Consider the following 12,014-nt stretch of genomic DNA (forward strand, 5'->3'; position numbering starts at 1 on the left):
ATGGTTCACATATCCAAGGTGCTGTTGATACCCCAGGTGTATTTACCAGAATTTGTCACAATTGTTTAGATATCTACATAATTCCATCAGTTTTTATATTAAAAACACTGACATGATGGCAGTTTTCTGTACAAGTCCACAAAAAAAATGAAATAAAGCAAAAGTAATGCTGGAAAAAGGGAAAACCTTGCACTGAGCAGCAGAACCACAGGATCCAATCCAACATCTGCTGGCACCACATCCACTTTATTTATCCTTCACACCAGGGCACAGCTCACCACAGAAGCAGCATCCCCTGGGATGTGGGAAAGCTTCATCCTCAGGGGTGGAGATAGGAAGGACTGAATATAAAACTGCCAGTAGAATTCCACTAAATGAAAGCTTCAGAAACTGGAAAAATCCAATGGGAAAAGCAGTGAGGAAAAGATGATTTAAATTGGCATCTTCTGTCTGGGGAAACTTCAGGCTTGGGAGTTTTTAGGCTGTCCTTGAGAGGCTTGAGTCTATTAAATGTCTGATTAGGCTTAATTACTTAAAAACCCCAGCCTATAAAGCCTTTCTAAGCAACATGAGGCTTAAGTGGGAAAGTACAAAGTTTTCCTGGGAATTCTTGCAGTGCTTGAGTAATTTTTCATTGAAAATGATGCATTTTCCCATGTCCAGCTGAGATTTGTAATTATTCTCATTAGGGGCATGGTTACAGAGAAATGATAGTCCAGTGAAGGTTTTGCTATCAAATCAATTTCTGCATTTCTTGTGAAGAAAATATCCTGAAGAGGTGTTACAATATAATTTCTGTTTTTTAAAACAAAGGTGCTGCTGTTCATGCATTCTCTCCCTCTAAAGGTTATATATTTGCCAATATTTAGCTGCACTAGCTTTGTGTTGGTGCTTCAGGGCTTTGCCTGAGTTAAAAGGGCTCTTTTGATTATCCTGAACATTAAAATTAACCTGAATATTAACATTTCCTTCCTGACTTGGAAATATTCCAGCACGCCCAAATGGGTCAGAGCTGTGTTAATTATAATTCTGCTTTCAATATATAACAACAGAATAATTTATATACATGGACAAAGTCTGAATGCAGAAAATGATGGGAAGAAAATGAACTGCCAGACCTCAGTGGAGCATAGTTTGTATTTCCTATGGCAAGATTTAAGCAAACACTTTAAAATCACTATAAAATTAGTCTTAGAGAAGTGACTGAAAAAATGGTGTATTTTTATTGGAGAATCTGGAATCAGCTGTGATTTCTACAGTACAACACAGATAAGCACTGGCACTTTGCACTTGTGAAGAGCTGTTGGAAAATTAAACTAACAAAAAGAGCTAGGAGGTGAATTTTTTTAAAATGCTTATCAAAATTTTCAGTCTTTTTCTTTAAACTTTGCATAAATAAAACAGTTCAGTCACAGTCCCATTCAGAATATTCTTAGTAGATGTTAAAATCATTTAAATCGGGGCGAGCTGTTAAAACTTGATGTTTAATCTTTATATTTTTATGTCTTGCCTGGAATTAAATATAAATTAAGTTACTTAAGTAACTCATTCTTTCTTGAAGGTTCTGTCTGGTTGAAAACCACTCTTTATTTCATTTTAATTCCTTTTTTTCCTCCACAGATCTGTAGTTTACCAGCAGAGTTCCAAGGAGTCTGCCACGCTGCAGCTTTTCTTCACCCTGCAGCTGGACATCCAGTCGGACAAGATCCGCACCGTGCAGGATGCCTTGGAAAGCCTGGTGGCAAGGGAGTCTGTGCAGGGCTACACCACCAAAACCAAGCAGGAGGTGGGTTCTGCTCACCCCTTCCTCCCAGCCAGCTGCTAAACTTTGTGTTTAAAAGGGTTTTCATAGAGCTTTGGCTTTACAAAGAGTTGTTGGAGCATGATTTAATATAAGAGGTACAAACCTTTTCAGTATCCTGGAGCAGTGAGATGTCAACTCTAAAACAAAGCCAGGCCTGTAAATACTTGGAATTTGAGTTAATGTAATAATTTATTGGGGATTTTAATGGAGAATATACTATTCTCTATATCAATATTATAGTAATATTATTATTACTATTAATGTACTATTTTTAGTATTAATAATATAAATATGAATAGGCTGAACTATGGTAAAGATACATAATATTATGTTCAATATCAGAACTTACTGATTCCTGGGGATTGCCAGATGCTGTTAGTAAAGGAGCAGCTCTTCAGAGTAAATACTTTATATTTTGCATATAATACATGATAGTAATAACTGCAATAGAAAAGTACTTACAAGAAAGAAAAGCATGCCTTTGGTTTGGCACTTTGGAGGATAATAATTAAACTTCCCTCACTAAGGCCTTGCCTTGTTTCCTGTGGTGAGTGGGAATAAAGGCGTCTCTGGTGTGCAGGGATTGTCACCTGGGAATTCCATGTTCACTCTTGGTAACTCTGCAATTGTAGGTGTTCCCTCTGACATTCTTGTCTGTACCTTTTCAAAATCCTTCAAGTGAGAACAAGACTAGATAAAGAAAGGTTCATTTCCCTTGGAAAGCTAAAGATGAATAGCAGAAATTTATTTACCTTGAATATTCAGAACATATATTTCTCCAGTTGTTTTCCATGTGAAGAAAACATTTGCAAGCTGATTTTGATTTACTACAAAGATCTTGTTTTGCTTGCCTTCCTTTTTTTTTTTGGTTTTTTTCTGCAAATGGTTTAAAGTTTTTGACTGGCAACCCAGTGCTGGGTTGGAAGAAATTAGTTAAGTGCTTTGTGATATTTCAGAGTTTGGATGGCAATACAGGCACCTACAGTGTCTTCCAGATCTTTTTTTCAAAAGGAATTCAAATTGAAATAGTTGGGTTTTGTATTAAAATTGTAGTAAAAATACTGAACATATTTTTATTTCTGCATATCTGTAGAACCTTGGGAAGTGGTAATTCTTTTTCCCCAGGAGTTTCTATTCAATATGTAGATTCTAGCAGAATCAAGCCATGTATTGAAAAATAATATGCTCATAGTTACCAATAAGGAGATTTTTCTCAATGAAAAAATAGAGGAAAAACCTTAAGCAATTATTTTGAGAAATATTTACATGTTCTCATTTCTAGGAAGGGAAAACATTTTTGTTCTACAATTTTGAGCTTGGCTTCTGGTTTCCAGGCAGAAACTTTGTGGATTGTTTGGTTATAATTATATAAAAATCACTATTTGGTAGAGAAAAGTTTGGTCATAACCCACATTTTCTCTTTGAATATCCTGAGTTCTCCTTTGAAACAACATTAGGATTGAAGATCCAGTGGGCTTTAAGTCACAATGAAGTGTTTATCATAAATTAACACTGCAATAATAACAAATAACAAATGTGGAGTTTGTTTTGTTTGCTGCTAGTGTATTTAAAACTAAATGCTTCTATTTAAAATTCTATTAATTTTAATACTGAAATCAAATGCTCTCAGGTGGAGATCAGTCGGAGACTCACCTTGGAAAAGCTGCCCCCTGTTCTCGTTTTACACCTCAAACGCTTCGTGTATGAGAAGACTGGAGGATGCCAGAAGCTGATCAAGAATATTGAATATACTGTTGATCTGGAAATCAGCAAAGGTAAAAGGTTTAGGAACAGAATTCCCCTCTCCTCATGGGAAAGAGAATGTTGTATTTCCTACAAGTGTCTGTGTTTTAATTTGCTCCCACACAAGATTTTGTTCTCATCGTTGTATGAAAATTTGGTCATTTGGGTGAATATTTTGTGGGGGTTTTTTATGATGAAAGATCTTAAAGCCTTTGGCACTTCCTAGGCAATGGGTTGGCCAAATGAGAGCTTCTTGTGGGTTTATAGAGTAGGGATATAGGCTGCTGAGGGCAAGCATGGGAAGTGATCCTCTTGGATCTGTGTCCCTGTCTGTGCAAGACTGTTGCCAATACTGGATATTTTTATCACAAATTTAATTCAGAGAAGTGTCAAATTTTTTAATTAACGAGTGGCAGTTGGAAGGAAACTGGTGTTTTATTGAAAATGCAGCCTGAAGGTAGACAATGCATAGTGCAGAGGTTAAACAAGGATCCTTTGTTTAACAGGTATCCCAGGAGATACTGACTTTAAATAGTTCAAGATTGGAAATTGTCCAGCATCTGAAGCTTGCCAAAATAATGCCTTTTGTGTTGAGCTGACAAATGGACTATTAGCCAGCCAGTAGCTCAAATAGGAATAAATAAAATCAGTGTATACTCATATCTCAACTGAGATCTGGACCTTGTCAGGCAATTTTCTTTTAGGAATGTAAGCATGACTTGGAATCTGAAATTGATTCTGTCATTCATTGACTGATTCAAAATGACAATTGATGCTGTCATTCTGACAGCAGGAGTGAAAAGGGGAAAATTGAATAGTCTGATTTTTTTACTATGTCTTATTTTCCCTTCATTTTTGGTGGTATTTTTTAACCTTTCATAAACCACAGTATTGCAAAACTGCAAATTCACTCCCTTGATTACCAGTTATTAGAACCATGACCATTCTTTGAAGGCTGCAGAAGAAATTTCAATGAAATGTTCTCCTTTGTGATAGTGTTGATTTCTCTGAAAAATAATTGATCCTCTTGATAATGGAATTTCTAATGTGTGGCTGTTTTTCCTCCTCTAGAGCTACTATCTCCTGGTGTGAAAAGTAAAATTTCCAAAGGCCAAAGAACCTACAGGCTCTTTGCAGGTATTTTATCTGTGTCTTTTATTTATTGTTTTATTTATCTGTGTGGTTTTATGTGTGTATTTTACCTCTATTGCAAGTGCAGATTCTGCATATGGAATTATAGAAACACTGGGTTACATTAAGTGTTTTCTTTTAAATTGTGGGTGTGAAATTCTTGTTTACCCCTGGTGGAGAAGCTTTAAGGCCATGGTGAAGGAAAGGAGTCAGTTCTGATGGAGGGTTTGGATCCAGAGCTTTATTCTGACCCAGAGGCCTCTGAGTCCAGCACCAGCTCCAACAGAATTCCCAAACCACGTGGTTGCTGCTCCTTTGAACCCCGGGGAGAGGGGCAGGGAAGGGGTAGGAATTCCACCAACCAGGTACAGGAGGGGAGGTCTCAAGGGACAAAGGACACATCTGTGAAAAATGCCAATCGCTTGTTTTTAAAATTTTAAAAGTTTAATAGTAATAAAATGGTTATAAAAATAGTAATACAATTAGAGTATAATAATTTGGATTAGGACAGTATGAGACAATAGAAACAAAGAGTTACTGACGTCCGGGTCCCTTTTTCTGGGCAGCACAAGCCCAAAAAAGGCCCCACGTTAACAGAGGATTAACCCTTAAAAACAACAGCCTGTTGCATATTCATACACCTCATCCATGATGCATAAACTCCATTCAAACACAGGATTCTGTCTGGTCATCATCAGCTTCTTCCTCATAATCCTAACAGTGTCATTCTGCCTGAGAGAGGTGGGAAGAAGTTTGTTTCTCCTGATAATGGAGCAATAAATTCTCTTTCTCTGAAAGATTTAGGTGTCCTGTGACTGCTGTGTCAGTGCGAGTCCTTTCTTTAGAAAAAAAGTATCCTACATAGCATAGTTTGTATTTTAACCTAAAATACCAACTAAAATAATCTTGTTATAACCTAAATCTATGTTTAACACACTACTTAAGAGAATTAATACAGCATTACTTTCTAACACAACTCATATAATACTGATTTTAATATTTGCAAAAAGCCAGTGATAAAATACAGATTTTTCACACGTAGATGGCCCAATGTCCTTCTGGAATTCCAGGAGTGACAGACAGCACTTGGCAGAGGTCAGGGTGGGGAAAGAACAGGTGGAGGGAATTACCAGGGGGGGAACCCGAGGTAAATCACAGCACCCCCTCCCGTGTGTGCCCCCACAGTTGTGTACCACCACGGCAACAGCGCCACGGGCGGGCACTACACCACGGACGTGTTCCAGATCGGCCTCAACGGGTGGCTGCGCATCGACGACCAGGCCGTCAGGGTCATCCACCACTCGCAGGTGGTGAAGGCGGCCCTGGAGCGCACGGCCTACCTCCTGTACTACCGCCAGGTGGACCTGCTGTGAGCCCCGCTCCCCGCCCCGTAGAACGCCAACATCACTCACTTCTTCTCCTGTAAATGCTCTTCTGAGTGAATCTTTTTTTTGTTTGTTTTTTTTTCCCCCCCCCTTTTTATTCTTTTTTTTTTTTTTTTTTTTTTGTCCCCCTTGCAACTATGGGATAGAGTGCTAAAGGAAGCTGCCGTTTGTGCACAACATGGTTTGTGTTGACTTTTGACTTTGCAGAATGAAGTCGCTCGGTTGGATGCCTCGTGAATCACAAAAAATATGAAAAAAGAAAGAAATAAAGTTCATCCGAGTTAATGCTGAATCCTAAGATAATAAAAAAAAGGGGGATTTGCATTGAATTCCCACTTTCTAATTGCGTAGTAGAAGAAAACCCTGCACCAGCAACAGAACTTGTAGATTTCTGTGAAAATGTTTTATCTTTACTTCAGTAAAAAAAGAAAAAAAATTAAAAAAAAAAATAAAAAGCTCTCTCTGCTTCCCCAATAGTTTTTTGATAAGTGGTAAAATATGAGCCGATGTGTATGAGATGGAAATGGTCCTTTGTGCTTCAAAACATGTACAAACTGCAGAGTTGCTGGTTCCTGATAGGAAGACACATTTTAATAATTGTGCGATGAGAAACTGCTTAAGTACACATTGCAGATCAAATATTTGGAGTTAAGATGTTAGTCTATATAGATGGGTGATTGTAACTTTATTGCTATTAAGAAATTTCAAACTGCATTTATGCTTCTGTGTACATGAAATTAAGAAAATGGGCAAAATAATTAAGATTGATATTTCTTTTAAGTCTGCTTTGTTTAATTTTGCTGTCTGCTCTCCTATAATGTTGAGTTCCTAATTGTACACAGTTTAGTGATACCTAGAAGTATAAAGTTGTCGCCCATCAATAAAAGTCACAAAGTTGGTTTAAGGTGTGTGTGTGTGGGTTTTGTTTTTCCTCAGGTGTGAATCCTGCCCTTGGAAACTCCAAAGGTTTCTGTGTAGCACTTCTCAGGGTGTAGGGAGCCTTCCCCAAATGAAGTGAAGATGATTTTTCTTTGCTTTCACAGCTTTTTGAAACTTCAGAAGCGTTCCTGTTTTGCATTCAGGTGGAACTGAACTTGGAGGGGAGAGGGAGAAGGATGTGGTGGTCCCAGGGCTGAGCACTGAGCAGCCAGGAGAGGGGCTGGAATTCCTTCTGTGTCCTGGAAACTCCTGCACTGCTGTTTCTGAAGCAGATGATATTTTGTTTGTCTCTTCTTCAGCCAGCTGACATTGCCCTGGAGAACTTCTGGTAAAAATAATTCCTTGATCAGCTTCCTGTTGCTCTTTCTAAACAACTCCTATACATTATTTAATTCTTTGACAGTGGTGTTCTGTCCTTATTTCACCATGGGATGGTGGAGGCTCCCTGGCTTGTCCTGACTCCTCTGCCCTCTCGTGCTGTCCCATAGGAAGGAGTTTCCTGCCCAGAGCTCTGGCTGCAGGCAGGAGCATCCCAACCCCATGGCTCTTTGGGCTGCTCCTGCTCTGCTGAATTAAGGATTCTCTGGCATTGTTTTGGATGTCCTCATGTATTGTTATGTTTTTGCTGCTCATGCTTTATTAGGATTTTCTGATTTACAGGTGGTGACTGTTCGTGATTTTGGTGACATTCCACCAGTTTCAAAACAATTTTCTGTGCAAAGCTCACTTGGATTTTGGCTGTTTGCAGGGAAAACCACAGCTCCTGGAGCTGAGCCTGCTGGAGAATTGGTGCTCCCATCCCTGTGATGGGACTTGCCCCAGAGCCTCACTGGTGAGAACTTGAAATCTTGGGGGATTGGGAGGTTGTTCCAAAAAAGAAAGAAACCAGGTTTTGTACTTACTGTTCTGTACTGTTATTATTCACATCCTGTTTCTGGAACCTGGTTGAAGTGGTTTTCTGTTCAGCAGAAATCCTGGTTTTAATTAGTCTTGTACCTGTGTTGGGTATTTAGCTCTATCTCCAGTGCATTGTGAAAAAGTGCATTTCTGATAGTGCAGGTTAACCTGATCAGTGCAGAGAAAACTGCAGGTGATCACTAATTAATGTATTACTTAATAAATGTTACATATGTTACCATTTTAAGAAGTGGCAATGAGTCATTGCCAGTTTAAAAATCAAGTGTTGAAATTCTCTCAGTATGAATTGAAATTGTCTCACTATCACTAAAAAGTGATTTTTTGCATTTTTTACTGAGGATATTACAAATGTATTTGTCACTAAAGTCATTCTTCTGCAGTGTATTTAAAAGGGAAATAAAAGTATGTGGCAACAGTGATGTGGACACGCAGCCACAATTTTTATTTTCTGTAGTAACTCCTCCCATTGTTGCAAAACAAGAGCTTGCAGCTTTTGATCATTTGCTCTGAGTATGATTATGTAAAACAAAAACCCCAACACCCTCTGATGCACCGTAAATCCGGTGGTTGTTTGCTGAAGTTCAAACCAGAGTTTGAGAAATGTTTGGGGTTTTTTTTCTTAATGCACAATAAGACCTGAAATTTCCAAAATGAGAATCTGGATGTGGAGCTCCACAGGGGTGTGGGGAACACCTTGTGCCATGAGGGAGATGTGCAGGGGAAGGGCTCTATGGGCTGGGGGAGGAGGGTTGTTAAAGCCACCAGGTGTTTGGGGCTGGGGAAAGGTGTTTTAAATAGGAAACTGGGGTTTTTTCCACAATATCCTCTGGAGATGATGTCCCTCAGGGCTGGGCTGGGCCAGGGCTGCTGCCAGGATGGATCCTGAGCTGTCAGCAGAGTTCATCTCTGTAAATGTGCTCTAATTCCTTTTTACTAGGAATGAAGAGGAAACCTTGGATGTGTAGGGGATGTTCCCAACATGCTGGAGATTTGTGCAGCTGGGGGTTGATTTCAGGCTGTCTTAATGACCCAGAGGATTTTTTGGAAATCATTTCTATATTAGTGAATAACCAGATGTGGTGGCTGCAGAGCTTGTGGTAGCAGTTCACCTTCTGCTCTGGGGTGAAATCTCCAAAGGTGAGCGCTGGGTTAAGGGTCCTGCACTGTTCCAGATGTGACCAGGGAACCTGTGGGAACAAGGTGAGTGGTTTGCATGGAAGCCCAGACTGATTTGGGTTGGAAAGGACCTTAAAACTCATCTTGTCCCAGCCCCTGCCATGGGCAGGGTCACCTGCACCAGGCCAGTTTACCTTAAACCCCTCCAGGGCTGGGGCAGCCACAGCTGCTCTGGACAGCCTGTGCCTCACCACCTTCCTAGGGAAGAATTTGGTAGATTGCAGTTCACATTTCACTTGTACTTCGTGCAGTCAGTGGTGCCCCCTGAATGTTCTGAAATTGCTGCAGCTCTTGTTCTTATTTCGTTGTTTTACATCAGCTTTTCACTGATGAAACAGGACATGTCTATGGGGAGTTGTTTTCTTGCTCAGCATCAGCTGCTGAAGCATTTGGGGGAATGTTCTTGAGTATGAGAAGGTGGAGAAGCTGCAGATGGACCTGTGTGATCAGTCCAGGCTACCCCAAAACGGGAGAGCAGCAAGAAAGAAGAGGGGGGCTCACAGTTCCAGGTAATAATTGTGTTTGGGAACAAATCCATCAATGCCTGATTTCCCTCCTGTGATTTGGATCCCCACACTGTTAATTCATCTGCTGGAGTAGCCTCTGGGTTGCAGTGTGGTCAAGAGAGGGGCATCTCCCCTCTGCTGGGGTGGTGGATGTGGCAGAGATTCCTTGGCTCCCTCAGGAAAGGACAGCCCAGGCAGGAGGGGGATGTGAGCAGGCAGCAAAAGGGGGGTGATCCGCAAAACCTGAGCCTGGTGCCCAGCCCAGGGGTGATCCCCCAAACCTGAGCCTGGTGCCCAGCCCAGGGGTGATCCCCCAAACCTGAGCCTGGTGCCCAGCCCAGGGGATGGTTCCCCAAACCTGAGCCTGGTGCCCAGCCCAGGGGTGATCCCCCAAACCTGAGCCTGGTGCCCAGCCCAGGGGGTGATCCCCCCAAACCTGAGCCTGGTGCCCAGCCCAGGGGGTGATCCCCCCAAACCTGAGCCTGGTGCCCAGCCCAGGGGTGATTCCCCCAAACCTGAGCCTAGTGCTCTGCCCAGGGGATGGTTCCCCCAAACCTGAGCCTGTTGCTCTGCCCAGGGGTGATCCCCCAAACCTGAGCCTGGCTGAGCCTGGTGCCCAGCCCAGGGGTGATCCCCCAAACCTGAGCCTGGTGCCCAGCCCAGGGGTGATTCCCCCAAACCTGAGCCTGGTGCCCAGCCTAGGGGATGGTTCCCTAAAACCTGAGCCTGGTGCCCAGCCCAGGGGATGGTTCCCCCAAACCTGAGCCTGGTGCCCAGCCCAGGGGCTGCTGCTCCCCCTGTGCTCTCGCTGCTGGTGATCACAGACAAGCTCCTGCAGATCCCTCCTGCCACTGGCTTCTCTTCACCCTGTTCATCCCCCTGTGCTCTGGAGGAATCCAGCCAGGGGATCCCCTGCAGCTCTGGGTCTCTCACCCTGCCCTGCTTGGGGGCCATTCCTGCCGAGCTGTGTTTGAGTGGGAAATAAAGGAGCATTAATTCCAGTGGAGATCAAGACTTTCTGTCTGCCTGGTCAATTAGGAGGGCATAGGGAAATCTGTGTCTCTTCCCATTCATTGGCTATTACATTAAAAGCCTCTCTGCTAATATATACTTATATATGCAGCCTGCTTTATGTGGCTTTTACCACATATGAAATGGAGACGTTATAATCAAGGCAGTAATAAGGAGGAATGATTAAAAGTAACCTCTGATTGTTTTGGCTTTGGTGGAGCATATGACCCCAAGCTGCTGACTCAAGACAAAATGAGGTGGGTAAAAATTCTTGTTCCAGGCTGTGCTCATCCCTGAGCACAACCAGGCCCTGTGTGTGTCTTGTACAGTCAAGCCATCCTGGTGTATATAAAAAAAATAAATTAAAAAATCAAATCTTTGTAAAGCAGCCAGGTTGATGGAGCAATCAGACAGCCCAAACCATCCTACAGGGATTAATTTCCCATAGGGATATTTGTGGAGATTACAAAATACCAAATTCCTCTGAGGTCTGGAAATTATTTGTCCGTCTGTATGTGAGATTTAAAATGAGTTAATTCAGCTTTATGGTAATTGGAGTGAGCAGCACCTTCTGAGTCAGGGCTGGGGAGCTGCCTGGTTTCGGGGCGGCAGCCTGTGTGGGGGCACCAGGGTTCACTGTGTTGGGGTGAAATTCACTGTGTTTTGGGGAAATTAGGAACTGGGGGTGCTGCAGTTTCCTAATTTCAGCTAATTAAATAATCCTCCAGCAAATTTACTGATCCAGAGGGAATCAGAAGAGCAAGGGGAAAAAAAGAAAAAATAAGAGGATACAGTGATTTTACAGTAAAACAGTGCAGAACCTTCTGTCAGCCCAGTTCTGGGTGGTCTTTGAGTTGCCTGTGTCGGTGTCAAAGTCTGAGCTTTTTTTGGGAGCAAACTGCACTCAACAGCTCCTGGCAGGGCAGAAGTGCCAGGTCCAGCTGCTGGACCACGTGTTGTTGGTTCCCATACACAGTTTGTTTGGAAGTAAATAGAAACTCTTTGTAAATACAGCTGGGGGAGTGTGGGCAGTGGGAAGAGCAGCCAGAGGGGCTGGCGTGGCTGCACCAGGCTGTGGGACTGGGGCTGACTGGTGAGGACTGGCTGCCCATCTCAGCTTGGAAGGGGCTGGGAGATGCAACCCCAGTGATGACAATCTGTTCCTTCTTGAAAAATCCTCAGGAAAATGGTGTCAGAGATGGAATCAGCCCCAGTGCTGACTTCAGAGGGTTCTTTCTTTGCTCAGAGCTGTGCTGCTCTCTCCCAGCTGCCAATATTTGCTCCTCTGCTCCTGCTCTGTTGAACGAGTTTGATAAATGTCCCTCTGCTTTCTGAGCCTGGCTGGGTTTGAACAAACCTCTGGGAATATCTTGTAAACTCCCTCCTAGTAAACAGTAAATA

General features: G+C 42.3%; 1 protein-coding gene across 1 annotated transcript in view; it reads left to right on the forward strand.

The window, feature by feature from the left end:
* USP10 (ubiquitin specific peptidase 10) overlaps positions 1-6,181 on the forward strand; it is a 47,478-nt gene extending 41,297 nt beyond the window's left edge. Inside the window, exons 11-14 of the mRNA XM_066557616.1 lie at positions 1,621-1,786; positions 3,435-3,579; positions 4,619-4,684; positions 5,864-6,181. Of these exons, the coding sequence (XP_066413713.1) occupies positions 1,621-1,786; positions 3,435-3,579; positions 4,619-4,684; positions 5,864-6,051 (565 nt within the window). The 3' untranslated portion in view covers positions 6,052-6,181. The remainder of the gene's footprint in view (positions 1-1,620; positions 1,787-3,434; positions 3,580-4,618; positions 4,685-5,863) is intronic.
* Positions 6,182-12,014: the final 5,833 nt, after the last annotated feature.

Source organism: Molothrus aeneus, chromosome 11 (genome assembly GCF_037042795.1).
Source record: "Molothrus aeneus isolate 106 chromosome 11, BPBGC_Maene_1.0, whole genome shotgun sequence".
NCBI classification, from domain to species: domain Eukaryota; kingdom Metazoa; phylum Chordata; class Aves; order Passeriformes; family Icteridae; genus Molothrus; species Molothrus aeneus.